The 16854-nt window shown below is 47.7% G+C and overlaps 1 protein-coding gene across 3 annotated transcripts in view; it reads left to right on the top strand.

Moving 5' to 3' along the window:
• The first annotated feature begins 269 nt into the window (after positions 1–269).
• The window catches only part of xpc (xeroderma pigmentosum, complementation group C), a 39429-nt gene continuing 22844 nt past the window's right edge, over positions 270–16854 (top strand). For 2 of the 3 annotated variants that reach the window (XM_041192009.1, XM_041192010.1), the window contains exons 1-7: positions 270–461; positions 7419–7629; positions 8217–8308; positions 9181–9301; positions 10653–10737; positions 12831–12988; positions 14323–14443. In XM_041192009.1, coding sequence (XP_041047943.1) covers positions 323–461; positions 7419–7629; positions 8217–8308; positions 9181–9301; positions 10653–10737; positions 12831–12988; positions 14323–14443 — 927 coding nt within the window. In that variant the 5' untranslated portion in view covers positions 270–322. Of the gene's footprint in view, positions 462–4150; positions 4212–7418; positions 7630–8216; positions 8309–9180; positions 9302–10652; positions 10738–12830; positions 12989–14322; positions 14444–16854 lie in introns of those variants that run through there. The other variant, XM_041192011.1, reaches the window with a different exon arrangement.

Here is a 16854-nt window from a genome sequence, read left to right as displayed (position 1 = left end):
AGAAAGTAGTCCCGAAGGGGCCGCGGTCGTTATGGAGCCCCTGGTCCTCCCGTCGCTGCGCCCCCCGGCGGCTGGGAGGGCGCAGTGCCGCGCGCATGCCCAGTGGCACGGGAGGCTGCGGCTCTGAGGGAGCCTTGAGCGGGAGGTGAGGGTGGTATCATTGCAAAGCGGCAAAAGCATCACCCCTTCCGGGGGAAGCAGCTGTTATATAACCCTGCTTGTATAACTCTTTGCATAACAGGGGCCGTGGGGGGCGGGGGGGGGGGGGGGGGTGGAATCTGGGACTGACTGCACCCTTCCCAAAGTTGCAGGAGGCTCGAAGATGGTCAAAAGGAAAGGGTCAACAAGCCAGGCTCCAGCCCAAACTTGCAGCAAAAGGTTAAAGGAGGAAAGCAACAGAACTAAAGCTACCAGAGGGCGTCCAGCCAAGTGTGCAAAAGCCGCCAAGCAGCTGCCACCTGGTAATTATGTCTAAAAGTTGCTCCTTTTTTTTTTTGGTTTTTACGGATTTTAACTAAATCACAAGCAACCTTATTAATCAAAAGCTATGTAGTAAGTTTATGCCATTCATTCAAACCTCCACAATAGTGACTTCATCTCCAGTAAAATACTTCGGGACGTCCCAACGTTGTGAAATGAGGAGTTGTATTTATACAGTGCCTTTCACGGCCTTAAGATAATAGAGGGTCAAATATGCTTCAAATTACAGAGAGGTGCAAAAAATCTATAGTATGGGGACATTGCGATGTTTAATTGTCCTAATATAGACCAGGATAGCAATAGCCTAAAGGGCAGAGAGGGGAAGAGATTCTGAATTTTCTAGATTGGCATTAACGAGGAAGGAGACATTGCTGCATGAGTTCTGTTGAAGGGTCACGAGGACTCGAGACGTCAACTCTTTTCTTCTCCGCCGATGCTGCCAGACCTGCTGAGTTTTTCCAGGTAATTCTGTTTTTGTTGCTGCATGTGGTTCTGGGGAAGGAAGTGGGTCAAGTCTCAATAGGGAAACATTTAGGCAACAATAATCATAAGATCATAATGGTTAGCCTTGAGAAGGGATGAAGAGCAATCCAGAGTAAAGATAGTCAATGGGGGGAGGACCAATATCACTGGGGTGAGAACAGATCTAACCCAGGTAAATGGGAATTGAAGATTGGTAGGCAAATATATTATGGAATATTAAAGGGAAGAAAGCTCAGGTGCAGCTGAGGTACATTCCCTAGAGAGGAAAGATGGGCTAAACAAAGTCAGGGGTCTCTGGATGACAAAATTGACAGGGAAAGATAAGCAGAAAAAGGGATGATAGTATTATAGAGAACCAGGCTGAATATAGAAAATTCAAAGGGGAAGTGAGAAAAGAAATGAGAAGCAAAAAGAAAGAATGAGACAAGACCAAAACTTTTCTATTGGCATACGAGTGTTTGATGGGGACGGTGTAGAGGGAGCTTTACTCTGTATCTAACCCCGTGCTGTACCTGCCCTGGGAGTGTTTGATGGGGACAGTGTAGAGGGAATTTTACTCTATATCTAACCCCGTGCTGTACCTGTCCTGGGAGTGTTTGATGGGGACAGTGTAGAGGGAGCTTTACTCTGTATCTAACCCCGTGCTGTACCTGCCCTGGGAGTGTTTGATGGGGACAGTGTAGAGGGAATTTTACTCTATATCTAACCCCGTGCTGTACCTGTCCTGGGAGTGTTTGATGGGGACAGTGTAGAGGGAGCTTTACTCTGTACCTAACCCCGTGCTGTACCTGTCCTGGGAGTGTTTGATGGGGACAGTGTAGAGGGGGCTTTACTCTGTATCTAACCCCGTGCTGTACCTGTCCTGGGAGTGTTTGATGGGGACAGTGTAGAGGGGGCTTTACTCTGTATCTAACCCCGTGCTGTACCTGTCCTGGGAGTGTTTGATGGGGACGGTGTAGAGGGAGTTTTACTCTGTATCTAACCCCGTGCTGTACCTGTCCTGGGAGTGTTTGATGGGGACAGTGTAGAGCGAGCTTTACTCTGTATCTAACCCCGTGCTGTACCTGTCCTGGGAGTGTTTGATGGGGACGGTGTAGAGGGAGCTTTACTCTGTATCTAACCCCGTGCTGTACCTGTCCTGGGAGTGTTTGATGGGGACGGTGTAGAGGGAGCTTTACTCTGTATCTAACCCCGTGCTGTACCTGTCCTGGGAGTGTTTGATGGTAACGGTGTAGAGAGAGATTTACTCTGTATCTAACCCCGTGCTGTACCTGCCCTGGGAGTGTTTGATGGGGACAGTGTAGAGGGAGGTTTACTCTGTATCTAACCCCGTGCTGTACCTGTCCTGGGAGTGTTTGATGGGGACGGTGTAGAGGGAGCTTTACTCTGTATCTAACCCTATGCTGTACCTGCCCTGGGAGTGTTTGATGGGGACAGCGTAGAGGGAGCTTTACTCTGTATCTAACCCTATGCTGTACCTGCCCTGGGAGTGTTTGATGGGGACAGCGTAGAGGGAGCTTTACTCTGTATCTAACCCTATGCTGTACCTGCCCTGGGAGTAGTTAGTTGATCGTACAGAACTTGAGTATTGCTGAAAAAAGACATTTTGTCGAAGCTTTTTGTCTCGCACTTTTCAGGACAATTGTTAGAATACCAATGTTAGGGGAAGCAACAACTTTATACTGTAGGGTGCTGATTGGTTGGCAAGTGGACTCTGATTAGTAGAGGCGTTGCTGTGGAGAATGCACCAGTTGATGTTGACTGGCAGTTAACTGCTGAACATTGTTTGGAATTTACACTAGGCAGCTTGAATTTGATTGGCCCAGCCATTACCCTGAGGAATGAACCAGTGAATGGCTATTACTTATTTTGTTTAGCTGAAACATGTGCATTGTGTGCACGTGTTTTTTCTATCTGCAAAGAACAGGGCCCTGTGTATTAACATATGTAGCTTCCAGTACACACACATGTGCCACATTGCAAACCTAATTGACAATCTTAAATTGGCTCTCAGTGTAATTTTTAGCACACTGAGGATTATTTAGCAAATGTTGTCCAATCACAGAATCAAATCTAATGTTGGATACTGTGTTTTGAGTTTTGCAAGCACGGGCTGGTTGGGTACAGTCTGTACCCTGTCCATTGCAAATAGTGGAATGTACATGCTGTTTGATTCAATCCGCCTGTCTTTGGGGCATACAGCCTACAAACCTGGCATCACACCAACGCTGCAATTCGTATACCACATTACTTATTTGTGTGATAGGCAGAACATGTTTTTGACTTGACAGCAGCATCCTGTTGGTGGTGAATACCACTCGTGTTGCTACTGCAGAGGAGCAGCGTGAAACAGCTAGCTTCGCCCGTAGGCTCAGATTTTTGAGATACCTTGCCCTTCCTGGGTAATCTGAGGTAGACTGGGCACTTTTCAGGGCCAAAGGTTCATGAGTTTGCGTGATATGCAGCGTGAAATGATCTGATCAGGGTAGCCATTATCCCGCAGGATGCCTCTGATGCCCCTATTTCAGGGTCAAGCTTGCATGATGAGCAAATGGCTTGGGCCCTATTTACTGGTTGTCAATAAAGCCAATCATATAGTGTGTAGAACTGTAAAAATCCCAATGTGTATATTGACCAGTGAAGGCAGGCTTGTAGTAGACCGTAGTACAGAATCTCCCCGGCAGAGTTCTCCACCAGCACATCAAGGAAAGGGAGTTCATTTGACTGCTCCATTTCAAAGCTGAATTCAAGCCCGTAATGGATATCATTAAGACATGTAAAGAAATTGTTACATGCAGCTGCAGATTTAAATATAGGGAACCTATCATCCATATATCAGAAATATGTGAGGGGTAAGAGGTTAGGTGCCATTCCATCGAAGACACGTTTCTCATGGAACCACAAAGATGTTTGCGAGCTTGTTGAAATTGAGATTGTGAAATTGTTGTTTTCCCCTTATATTGATATTCTTGCAAAGTGTCCTGATGAGTGCAAGACAAAAGGCTTCGACATGTCTTTTTTTTTCTAATAAATTTTTAAAAATTCATTCATGGGATGTGGGTTTTGTTGGCTGGGCCAGTGTTTATTGCCCATTCCTAATTGCCCTTGTGAAGGTGCTGGTGAGCTGCCTTCTTGAACCGCTGCAGTCCATGTGGTGTGGGTACACCTACCGTGCTGTTAGGAAGGGAGTTCCAGGATTTTGACCCAGCGACAGTGAAGGAACGGCGATATATTACCAAGTCAGAATGGTGAGTAACTTGGAGGGGAACTTGCAGGTGGCAGTGTTCTCATCTATCTGCTGCCCTTGTCCTTCTAGATGGTAATGGTCATGAGTTTGGAAGGTGCTGTCTAAGGAGCCTTGGTGAATTCCTACAGAGCATCTTGTAGATGGTACACACTGCTGCTACCCTGCGTCAGTGGTGGAGGAAGTGAATGTTTGTGGATGTGGTGCCAATCAGTCAGGCTACTTTGTCCTTTATGTATATTTTATAAAACACTGGTTCAGCCTTAACTGGAATATTATGTCCAATTCTGGGTGTCACATGTTAGGAAAGGTGTGAAGGCATTAAATAAGGTGGAGAAATGATTTATGAGAATGGTTCCAGGGACAAGCGACTGTGACTTCAGTTATGTGGATGGATTGGAGAAGCTGGCACTGTTCCTCTTTTGAGAGGAGATTTGATAGAGATATTCAAAATTGTGAGGGGTCTGGACAGAGTAGACAGGAAAAATTGGCAGAAGGATCAAGGACCAGGAGACATTGATTGAAGGTAAATGGCTAAAAAACCAAAGGCAACATGAGGAAAATCTTTGTTTTGCAACGTCTGAGAATGTGATGGAGGTAAATTGGATTGTGGCTTTCAAAAGAGAATTGGAAAATTATCTGAATAGAGAAAATTTGCAGGGTTATAGAGAAAAGTGGGACTAAGCGAGTTGCTCTTGCAGAGAGTCAGTATGGTTATGATGGGCCCAATGATGTTCTCCTGTGCTATAACCATTCTATGGAAGGGTCTTCTAAGGCACTTACCAGGCAATGAAGCGTTTTTGCAGTGTAGTTACCATTGTAATGTAAGAAATGCAACAGCCAATTTGCGCAGCACGCTCCCAAAAGCAACAATGTGATAATGACCAGATCATCTATTTTAGTGGCGTTGGTTGAGGGGGAAGAAGGTTGCCCAGGATGTCAGAGAGAGAAGCCATGCTCTTCTTTGAAATAATGGCTATGATTTATTTTGTGCCCAGCTGATAGGGCAGACATTTTAATATCTCATCTGAAAGACAGTGCCTCCAACATTACAGCACTCCCTTAATACTACACTGCAAGCATCAGCCTAGATCCAATGTCCAATTTCTGGATTAGGACTGAAGCCCATGGCCCTCTGACTCATGAGAACTTTCCAAATGATTAATTCACCTTGTGCCATTCCCTGACCTTCTCCCCGTAACCCTTTACATTCTTCCTTTTCAGATAACAATCCAATTGAAAGCCTCGATTGAAACTGCCTCCATCACACTCTCAGGCAGCACATTCCAGATCCTAACCACTCGCTGCGTGAAAAAGTTTCTCCTCTTCTTTTGCCAATTACCTTAAATCTGTGTCTCTCTGGTCCTCAATCGTTCCACCAATGGGAACTGTTTCTCCCTATCTTCTCTGTCTAGATCCCTCAGGAGCTTGCACACCTCTATCAAATCTCCTCTCAATCTTCTCAAAGGAAAGTGGCCCCAACCTCTCTGGTCTATTTACGTACAGGGGAGGCAGTAGCATTGTGGTATTGTCACTGTGCTAGTATTCCAGAGACCCAGGATAATGCTCTGGGGACCTAGGTTCGAATCCCACCGATAAAAATGTGGAATTAAAAGTCTGATGATGACCATGAAACTCATAGACGGTGACAGCACAGAAGGAGGCCATTCGGCCCATCATATCTGCAACAATCAACAAATATCTGACTACACTAATCCCATTTTCCAGCCCTTGGCTCATAGCCCTGGAGGCTATGGCAATGCGAGTGAATATCTAAATACTTCTTAAATGTTACGAGAGTTTCTGACTCAACCACCTTCTCAGGCAGTGAGTTCCAGACTCCCACCACCCACTGCGTGAAAACATTTCTCCTCAACTCTCCTCTTTGCCTTCTACCTCTTACCTTAAATCTATGCCCCCTAGTTATTGACCCCTCTACTAATGGAAAAAGTGCCTTCCTGTCCACCCTATCTATGCCCCTCATAATCTTATACACCTCTATCTTGTTCCCTTTCAACCTTCACTGCTCCAAGGAAAACAACCCCAGCCTATCCAATCTTTCCTCATAGCTCAGACCCTCCAGCCCAGACAGCATCCTGGTAAATCTCCTCTGCACCCTCTCCAGTGCAATCACATCCTTCCTATAATGTGATGACCAGAACTGGATGCTCCACTCCAGCCTAACCAGCATTTTATATAGTTCCAGCATAACCTCCCCACTCTTATATTCTATGCCTCAGCTAATAAAGGCAAGTATCCCATATGCCTTCTTAACCACCTTATCTACCTGCCCTGCTACCTTCAGGGATCTGTGGATATGCACAGCAAGGTCCCTCTGATCATCAGTACTTTCCAGAGTCCTACCATTCATAGTGTAATCCCTTGCCTTGTTAGCCCTCCCCAAGTGCATTACCTCACACTTTTCCAGGTTGAATTCCATTTGACACTGCTCTGCCCACCTGACCAGTCCATTGATATCCTCCTGCAGTTTATGGCTATCCTCCTCACTATTGACCACCCGACCAATTTTTGTGTCATCCGCAAACTTCTTGATCCTACCCCTTACATTTAAGTCGAAATCATTTGTGTACACCACAAACAGCAAGGGCCCCAGCACCGAGCCCTGCGGAACCCTACTGGAAACTTCCAGTCACAGAAACATCCCTCCACCATCACCCTCTGCTTCCTGCCTCTCAGCCAGTTGCCGATTGTCGTAAAATCCCATCTGACTAATGTCCTTTAGGGAGGGAAATCTGCTGTGCTTGCCTGGTCTGAACTACATGTGACTCCAGACCCACAGCAATGTGGTTGACTCTGAAATGCCCCCTGAACAAGGGTAATTAGGGATGGGCAAAAAATACTGGCCTAGCCAGCGACACCCACATCCCATGAACGAATAAAAAAAACTGAAGCTGGAACCATTCATGTGAATCTTTTCTGCTTTCTCTTTAATGCCTTTGCATCTTTCCTGAAGGCTGGTGTCCAGAACTGTTCGCAATACTCCAGTGTTTTACATAAATGGAGGGTAACCTCCTTGCTCCTGGACTGGTTAAGGACACCAGGTTCCCTTCGCTGATGGGACATTTGGTGAGGTGGGCACTGATGGCCATTTTCAGGTGCCAGAACCACTTGAGCCCTGTAGCCAATTATTGGGACAAGCTGATATATTTCATGTGCTCTGATGCCTTCTGTTGGTTCTGCTGGTGAACAGATGATGATAGCCAGGACTTCGAACCTGAAAAGCCTTTGTCGAAACCCAAAGTCCGCAGAACGGGAGCAGCGAGTCCGGCGGTTTGCCCGACCCCCAGGGATAATAGCACCAGAGGGAAAAAACCGTCAAAGGCCAGGGGGAGCGAGAGATGCCCCTCTGTCAAGAAAGAAGGTGGTAAAGAGACGAAATGCAGCGCAGCTGCCGCTGGGAGGTAGGCTTTACACTGCTTCCTAGAGTGAAGTGAACAGAACTGTAGACGGTCGTAATTCAAGGTTGTGGGGAATAAATTCACACCATTTCTCTCTGAGGTTCAGGATATTGATGTATCAGCTTATCTGTTCAGCTTCACTTACACAACTCGGCACATTTAACTTGCCGCATTTAATATCTCTCAATGAGCAGATTTAACTGAAATTGGCACAGGGAGCTCTGAAGAATTTTGAAACAGGTTAGGCGTTAGATCATCGGCGTTAAGGTGTCCAGATATTAGATTGCCAGAGTTTAGATCAACATAATTCCTGTCATCCAGATGAGTCAATTATTGTGGGGAAAATGAATGGTTCCTTCATTCCACAATAAAAACTAGTGATACCCAGCACTATACCCAGCCATTCCTCCACTTCGTAAATGACAGGTGGGTTTTAAAGCACTGAGGTTTATTTTAACAGCATTGCTAACAGCCCAGAGCAAAGCGTTCAGCTCAACACAGGCAGGCCATAGAAACATGGGGCTTTCCCTCACAATACTTCTGGATCTAATGGTATTCACATTTTGTCTCCAATCTCCTGTTCATGTCAGTTTGATAGACCAAATGAAGAAGGAGAAAGAGAGCAGTTCCCAGGAGGATGATAGTACAGAGGACAGTGAAGATGACTGGGAAGAAGTGGAAGGTAAGTTACCAATTCACAACCAATGCTCAACATTAATTTGTGGTCCATTTCTTGACCTTTCCTGGGAACATGAGATGGAACAGTGTAGAGGGAGCTTTACTCTGTATCTAACCCTGTGCTGTACTTGTCCTGGGAGTGTTTGATGGGGACGGTGTAGAGGGAGCTTTACTCTGTATCTAACCCCGTGCTGTACCTGTCCTGGGAGTGTTTGATGGGGACGGTGTAGAGGGAGCTTTACTCTGTATCTAACCCCGTGCTGTACCTGTCCTGGGAGTGTTTGATGGGGGACAGTGTAGAGGGAGATTTACTCTGTATCTAACCCCATGCTGTACCTGTCCTGGGAGTGTTTGATGGGGACAGTGTAGAGATAGCTTTACTCTGTATCTAACCCCGTGCTGTACCTGTCCTGGGAGTGTTTGATGGGGACAGTGTAGAGGGAGCTTTACTCTATATCTAACCCCGTGCTGTACCTGTCCTGGGAGTGTTTGATGGGGTCAGTGTAGAGGGAGCTTTACTCTGTATCTAACCCCGTGCTGTACCTGTCCTGGGAGTGTTTGATGGGGACAGTGTAGAGGGACCTTTACTCTGTATCTAACCCCGTGCTGTCCCTGTCCTGGGAGTGTTTGATGGGGACGGTGTAGAGGGAGCCTTACTCTGTATCTAACTCCTTGTTGTCCCTGCCCTAGGAGTGCTTGATGCAGGTATAGACCCATCTTCTGGCACTGTGTGTGGGTAATAGTGGCTTAGCACTCATGTCCAGACAGCAAAATACTGTTTGAAGTTTGAGGCCTCATCAGACAGTTGAGTGAGTGACACCCAGTGGTGTAAAGTGCCCAGAGTTTAATCTATCCTCTCTTTCCCTTTCCTCACAGAGCTGCATTATGTTGTGCCAGAGGGACCATCGGCCTCTCCCTTTCCTGAAACAACCCTTCCTGCAAAGACGCTGGAGATTGAAATCGAAAGTCCAGCACATGCCAAGAAACTAGAGAGAAGGCTGGTGACTTATAATCGCTTTAGAATTTACTACTGTTCTTATTATAATGCAGCCTGACTTTGCCTCTCTTTGCCACCCCAACCCATCCCCACCCCCCAAACTGGGTAGCATCCTCTCTGAGACACAACATCCTGCATTCAAGTCACCCTCCAGAGAGGCAGGTCATAATCCAAGGCTGACACCACCTCCACCCCAAGGTTCTGCTCTGATGAAGCACTGCACCGTCAGTGAGGGGAGTCCAAAACAAGAGGCCATTGTGTTAAAATTCGAGCCAGGCCCTTCAGGGGTGATGTCAGGAAGCACAGCTTCATGTGAAGGGTATTGGAAATCCTGAACACTCTCTCCTAGAAAGCTTTTGAGGTTGGGGTTAATTGGAAATGTCAAAACTGAGATTGATAGATTTTTGTTAGTCGTGGGTGTGAAGAGATAAGGAACCAGGTTGAGGTTCAGATTAGCTCTGTTCTCACTGAATGATTGAGGCAGGCTTGATGGGCTGTGTGGCCTCCTCCTGTTCGCGTGTTTGCATGAGAGATTTTAAAATGTCTTTGTTTCACTTGAAATTTAAGATCCTGTGATGCTACTGGACAAAGGACAGGGATTTCCCCTTGGTGTCCTGAACAACATGACCCCCCCATCAATACCTGGAACATGCTACCTGCTCAGCCTCCAATTTCCCAGGGAGGCACTGCAGTGTCCAAAATCTCATTGCTAACGAACAGTACTTTTGCTTAGGAGACTTTCCAAAGTCATGACAAATCAGACAGAGAAAATAGAAGCAACTGCACGGTAACAGACTATTCAATACCCACACCAGACTCCTTCCACCCCGCTTTTTCAAACCTTAAACAACCTTAAAGTCTTTCTCTGAGCTACAAGGTTGTGGACTCAGGTCCCACATTGACACTCCCAGCGCCCAAACTAAGGGCGTGCTGTACTGTTGGAGGTGTCGTGTTTTGGATAACACGTTAAACTGAGGCCCTGTCAGCCTAGTCAGGCCGATGGAAAAGAAACAAAGCCCACTATTTCAAAGAAAAGTATGGGAGTTCTCCCCAGTGTCCTGCACCCACCTTTATCCCTTAACCAACATTTTAAAAACATTATCTGGTCATTATTATGTTGCTGTTTGTGGGATCTTGCTATGTGCAAATTGGCTGCTGCGTTTCCTACGTTGCAACAGTGACTACACTTCAAAAGTATTTCAATGCATGAAACGCTTTGGGAGGTCCTGTGGTTGTGAAAGGCGCCACATCAATGCAATTTTTTTTCTTGTTATTTGAACTTTTTATGATGAGTCAAACTTACAATTAATTTTATATTGTAACCTTGAGTCTGCTGCTTTGTGCCGTACAGGGAGAAGAAACAGGTTGAATTTGAGGACTATCTCCGTCGAATGATAAACCGTTTCACTAGGAACCTGCGCATGGACATTCACAAGGTATGTACACGGACTGCAGCGGTTCAAGAAGGCAGCTCACCACCACCTTCTCAAGGGCAACTAGGGATGGGCAATAAATACTGGGCCCAGCCAGCGAAGCCCACATAATCTATATGAATATTTTTTTTAAAAAACCAGGATACAGTGCTTTACTTTTGAAGCTTAAAAAATGCAGACTTCTGGGATTTGCCAAAGGTCTAGATCTGTAAATACTGGGTTCAATCTGGGGAACTAACCTTAATCATTGGCCTGGGTTCAGTCAACTGATCTCTGAAAAGTGGCCAGTGCTCACTGACCTATGCAGACACCTTGTCCGGCAATGCTGTAATTTTGAAGTTCTCCTCCTTGTTTTCAAATCCGTTAATAGCCCCAACCCTCCCTATCTCTGTAACCTCCTCCAGCCCCACAACCCTCCCTATCTCTGTAACCTCCTCCAGCCCCTACACCCCTCCCTATCTCTGTAACCCCTTCCAGCCCCACAACCCTCCCTATCTCTGTAATCTCCTCCAGCCCCTACACCCCTCCCTATCTCTGTAACCCCCTCCAGCCCCACAACCCTCCCTATCTCTGTAACCTCCTCCAGCCCCTACAACCCTCCCTATCGCTGTAACCCCCTCCAGCCCCTACAACCCTCCCTATCTCTGTAAGCTCCTCCAGCCCCTACAACCCTCCCTATCTCTGTAAACTCCTCCGGCCCCACAACCCTCCCTATCTCTGTAACCTCCTCCAGCACCCACAACCCTCCCTATCTCTGTAACCTCCTCCAGCCCCACAACAGTCCGCGATCTCACCGTTAATCTAATTCCGGCCTCTTGAGCATCCCTGATTTCCATCGCTCCACCATTGGCAGCCGCGCCTTCAGCTACCTGGGGACCAAAGCTCTGAATTCCCTCCCTAAATCTCTCCATCCCTTTCTCGTGCTTTAAGATACTTCTAGATGCTTCTACCTCTTTGACCAAGCTTTCGGTCCGCTGTCCTAATACTGGTTTCAGATTTTGTTTGGTAATGGTCCTGTAAAGTGCCTTGGAATATTTCACTATGTTAAAGGTGCCAAGTGCAAGTTGTTGTTATCAATGTCTCAGTGCCCCTGGATCAATTAATTTTGGGTTCCTGTTTCCCATGGCCATCCAGTGATCGGGGCTGAAACACGTGTGTGTCTGTGCATTAATTGGGTTAGGCTGTGATGCTGTTTATGGTTGAATAGCCTACCAGACATTCTTCTTTAAGCTTGTGCACAAAGATCAAGGGTGAGGTACTGGCGTTGCCCATGGAACATGCACCCCAGCGACAGTAAGCACCTTTTGGTGGGGGGAGAAGGGGCCCTCTGTTTCACATGCTGGCTGCCACATGTTGCTGGAGCGGGTAACACTCTTTGCCTCTCGAACCAGGAGATTGTGGATTAAAGTTCCACCCCTAGAGACTATAATCCAGTCTAACACTTCTGATGCTGTGTCGAGGGAGTGCTACGCTGTTGGAGGCACCATCTTTCAAGTGAGACGTTAAACCGAGGCCCCATCTGCTCCCTCAAGAGGAGACAAACGATCTCAAGGTCACCCTCATGAAGAAGAGCCAGCGTGTGTACAGTGGGTCACATCGGCCCCTTCTATGCTGTATCACTCTGAGATTCTATATACACTTGTCAGGAAAGATTGAACAGGCTGGGGCTCTTCTCTAGATAAGAGATTGAGGGCTGCCTTGGTAGAGATCATTAACGTATGAAAGGGTTTGATAGGGTAGACGCTTCCACTTGTGGGGGAGACCAGAACCAGGGGCCATCAATGTAGTTTATCCAGTAATAAATCCAGTCAGGAATTTGGAAGAAAATTCTTTACCCAGAGGGTGGTGAAAATGTGGAATTTGCTACTACAGGGAGTGGTTGAGGTGAATAGTATCGATACATTTCGGAGAGAAGCTGGATAAACACGAGAGAGAAATGAATAGAAGGTTATATTGATGGGAGTGGGAAGAGGCACTTGTGGAGCATTATCGTTGACTTGTTGAGTCGAGTGGCGTGTTTCTTCACTGTAAATATTATGATGCACCAGTTGTTGAATTTGCAACCTTGGATCATTTGGTTGTTCTCCCTCTTGCAGGTGCACCTTCTGTGTCTGTTGGCCAATGGGCTGTTCCGGAACAGGACGTGCAATGAGCCGGAACTTTGGGCCATGGCGCTGTCCCTGGTGCCTACCGAAATCGCCAAGGTGCCAGGCGGCCGTGTGAAGATTCCATACATCTCTAAACTGCTCAAGTGGTAAGCCAATGAGACTGGCCTCCCAAGGTGACCAAAAACTTGGCCTTAAGTTTAAAGGAGGAGAGAGAGGTGGAGAGTCGGAGAGGTTTAGCGAGGGAATTCCGGAGCTTGGGGCCCAGGCAGCTGAATGCACCACCATCAATGGAGCAGCGATTGAAATCGGGGTTGCTGAAGAGGCCAGAGTCGGAGGAGCGCAGATATTTCAGAAGGTTGGGGTGCTGGAGGAGGTTACAGAGACACAGAGAGGGGAGGCCATAGAGGGATTTGAAAAATTGGTTGAGAATTTTAAAATCGAGGTGTTTCTACCACAAAAAGTGACCAGTCATACGGAGGTGTGGTGGGGAACAACCTTTCCACTAACCAGAGTTGAAAAGTTCTTAGATTTTGGTTCTTGTTGAATCCATTTGTCCTGGGAGCTGTTTGTGAACGTCCCCTCCTCTCCTCAGAGGTGGGGCCACTATTGAGCCACTGGGACATGACCCATTCCCGGTTTGTGCTGAGCTCGTTGAATTCAGTCAGAAATTAGTCCACTTTCCTTGGCCTTTCTCCAGAAATAACTGGCATCGTTATGGTTACTCCTTTCACTACCCTTCCCGATGCAGAAATATCCTTCCCACTTGGCCCTTGGCCCTTTATCTCGGGGGGGGTGGTGGATTAAATACAAAGTGATGCTTCAGTTGTAAAGAGCTTTGGTCAGACTCCAGCTGGAGTGACTGGGTTCAGTTCTGGGCCCTTCACCTCAGATATTTATGAGCTTGGATTCAGTAGAATTATATTGGGCTAAAGGGGTTAAATTATTAGGACAGATTGCAAAGAATAATCTTTTATTCCCTGCGGCTTAGAAGGTTGAGGGGTGATCTGATCGAAGCGTTTAAGATGATTAAAAGATTCGACTAGGGTTGATGGAGAGAAACTATTTTCTCTAGTGGGATATTCTAGAATAAGGGGCAGAGCCTCAAAATTCGAGCCAGGCTGTTCAGGGGTGATGTCAAGAAGCACTTCTTCACACAAAGGGGAGAAATCTGGAACTCTCACCCAAAAGGTTATTAAGGTTGGGAGTTATTTGAAAATTTCAAGACTGAGATGGATAGATTTTTGTTGGGTGTATGTTTTGAGGGATTTGGAGTTGAGATAGAAATCAGCCATGATCTAGTTGAGTGGAGGTACAGGTTTGAGGGGCTGAATGATCTCCTTCTGTCCCTTTGGCTAGAAATACAGAGGAATCCATGAGGTGTCTGGTCAAACATATTTTCATTTCAGCTTTGTCCCTCTAGTGATGTTGCTCAGTATCTGTTAACCACCTGTGAACTTCAGCCTCTCTTTCTTGTTTACAGGTTTGTCTCAGCCTTTGAGATTGACCCCTCCCTCCCCAGTGACGAGAAGGACTCGCTGCTCACAGTGCTGAAGAGGAGATTCAGCAGCCGTTCTGCAAGGAATGAGCAAGAAATGGTTCACGTGTGTATTCTGTGTGTAACCGTCAACAGTGTATCTCTGAACTACCTGGACTCTGCACCTCAACAGGCCCCAACTGAATAACCTTTCCTTATCCTCCAACCCACTCTTCCCTCCCTTCACCAAGTACCCTCCCCATCCTCCTGGCTCCTCCTCTTTCCCAACCCTCTCCCCTCCAAACCCCCTTCTTCCATCTCCTCGCCCTACACCCATCCGACGGCCTGCCCGTGTGAGATTTGCCTATTTTAGTGCCGGATTAGGGCCAGTATTTTGCACAGGACCAAATTCACTCCCTGTAAGAGCCCACAGCCAGGAGATCGGTCTTCCATTGCACTGCTTCTCATTGCAGTGATCTGGGATGTGACTCTAATTGCTGTTCATTGAGGGAATTATCGAGGGGAGAGGGTGGTCTTGTGGTGATGTCACTGGACTAGTGATCCAGGGGCCCAGGCTAATGCTCTGGGACACAGGGTCAAATCCCACCTCGGCACCCGGTAGAGTTTAAATGCAATTAGTGAATAAAATCTAGAATTGAAAGCCAGGACCAGTGATGGTGACCATGAATCTACCATCAATTTTTGTAAAAACCCACCTGGTTCGCTGACGCCCATTAGGGAGGGAAATCTGCCCTCCCTTACCCGGTCTGGCCTACATGTGACTCCAGACCCGCAGCCACATGGTTGAATACCCCTTAGTGGCCCACAGAAGTTGTGCCATCCCACTAAAGGAAGGCTGCAGCAATGAGGGATAGTCCTGCCCGCGATGCCAACCTCCGATGAAAGGATTTTTAAAAAAAGTCTTGTGTTGTGGCTGAAGTTCCTCCCGCTCCAGCTTCCAGGAACAGTGGAAACATGGAACCAAACTAGCCAATCAGACACCAGGAAAGATTAATTCCAGGCGGCCAAGAGGAAAGATTGCGGCTGTGAGGAGAGATTGGATAGGCCAGGGTTGTTTTCCTTGGAACAGAGGCTGAAACGCTCAGTTCTGCACCTGAACCGCTGTGACCTGCAAGGCCACGGACCAGCTTCTGGAAAGTGGGATTAAAATGAGCAACTAGTTTCTTTTTTCTCCTTTGGCCAGCGCAGATACAATGGGCTGAATGGTCTCTTTTTTTTGTCCTGTCATTTTTCTATGGCACCATGGCCCCCGAGTCCTCCCCTCCCCTCCCCCACTGAATCTGCTCTCGCTCCCCCTCCCCCTCACTCCCTCATCGTCATGGACCCCCAACGCCCACCCCGCCTCTTACTCCCCACCCCCTCCTTACTCCTCCCCCACCCCATTCTTGACCCCCTCCCGTACTCCTTGCCCCCCCAGCCCTCCCCCCTTACACCCTGGCCCCCCTCTTATTCCCCAACACACTCCTTACTTCCCCCTCCCTCCCTTTTAATCTGTCTTACTCTGTCGCTTCATTCTCCCTCACTTTCTCCCTCCCTCACTCTCCTCTTTTTCCTGCTCTCCCACTTCTTCTCTCAATCTTCCACCCTCACTCTCTCACCCTGCCTTTTCTCCTCTCACCCTCTCTCTTTTGTTCCATCTCCCCCTTATGCTCTGCTCGTCCCTCTTGCTCTCTGTTCTCTTTCCCAGTCCCCATTCTGTCTCTCTCTGCCCCCCCTTGCATGCGTTCTCTCTCTCTCTCTCTTTGTCTCTCTCTCTCTCTCTCTTTGTCTGTCTCTCTCTCTCTTTGTCTGTCTCTCTCTCTTTGTCTGTCTCTCTCTCTTTGTCTGTCTCTCTCTCTTTGTCTGTCTCTCTCTCTTTGTCTGTCTCTCTCTCTTTGTCTGTCTCTCTCTCTTTGTCTGTCTCTCTCTCTTTGTCTGTCTCTCTCTCTTTGTCTGTCTCTCTCTCTTTGTCTGTCTCTCTCTCGCTCTGTCTCTGTCTCGCTCTCGCTCTGTCTCTGTCTCGCTCTCGCTCTGTCTCGCTCTCGCTCTGTCTCTCTCTCGCTCTGTCTCTCTCTCTCGCTCTGTCTCTCTCTCTCGCTCTGTCTCTCTCTCTCGCTCTGTCTCTCTCTCTCGCTCTGTCTCTCTCTCTCGCTCTGTCTCTCTCTCTCGCTCTGTCTCTCTCTCTCGCTCTGTCTCTCTCTCTCGCTCTGTCTCTCTCTCTCGCTCTGTCTCTCTCTCTCGCTCTGTCTCTCTCTCTCGCTCTGTCTCTCTCTCTCGCTCTGTCTCTCTCTCTCGCTCTGTCTCTCTCTCTCGCTCTGTCTCTCTCTCTCGCTCTGTCTCTCTCTCTCGCTCTGCCTCTCTCTCTCGCTCTGCCTCTCTCTCTCGCTCTGCCTCTCTCTCTCGCTCTGCCTCTCTCTCTCGCTCTGCCTCTCTCTCTCGCTCTGCCTCTCTCTCTCGCTCTGCCTCTCTCTCTCTCTCTGCCTCTCTCTCTCGCTCTGCCTCTCTCTCTCGCTCTGCCTCTCTCTCTCGCTCTGCCTC

This window comes from Carcharodon carcharias, chromosome 7 (assembly GCF_017639515.1).
Source record: "Carcharodon carcharias isolate sCarCar2 chromosome 7, sCarCar2.pri, whole genome shotgun sequence".
Taxonomy (NCBI): Eukaryota; Metazoa; Chordata; class Chondrichthyes; order Lamniformes; family Lamnidae; genus Carcharodon; species Carcharodon carcharias.
The sequence above is the reverse complement of the archived record's forward strand: the minus strand, read 5'-3'. Positions and strand labels throughout refer to the sequence as shown.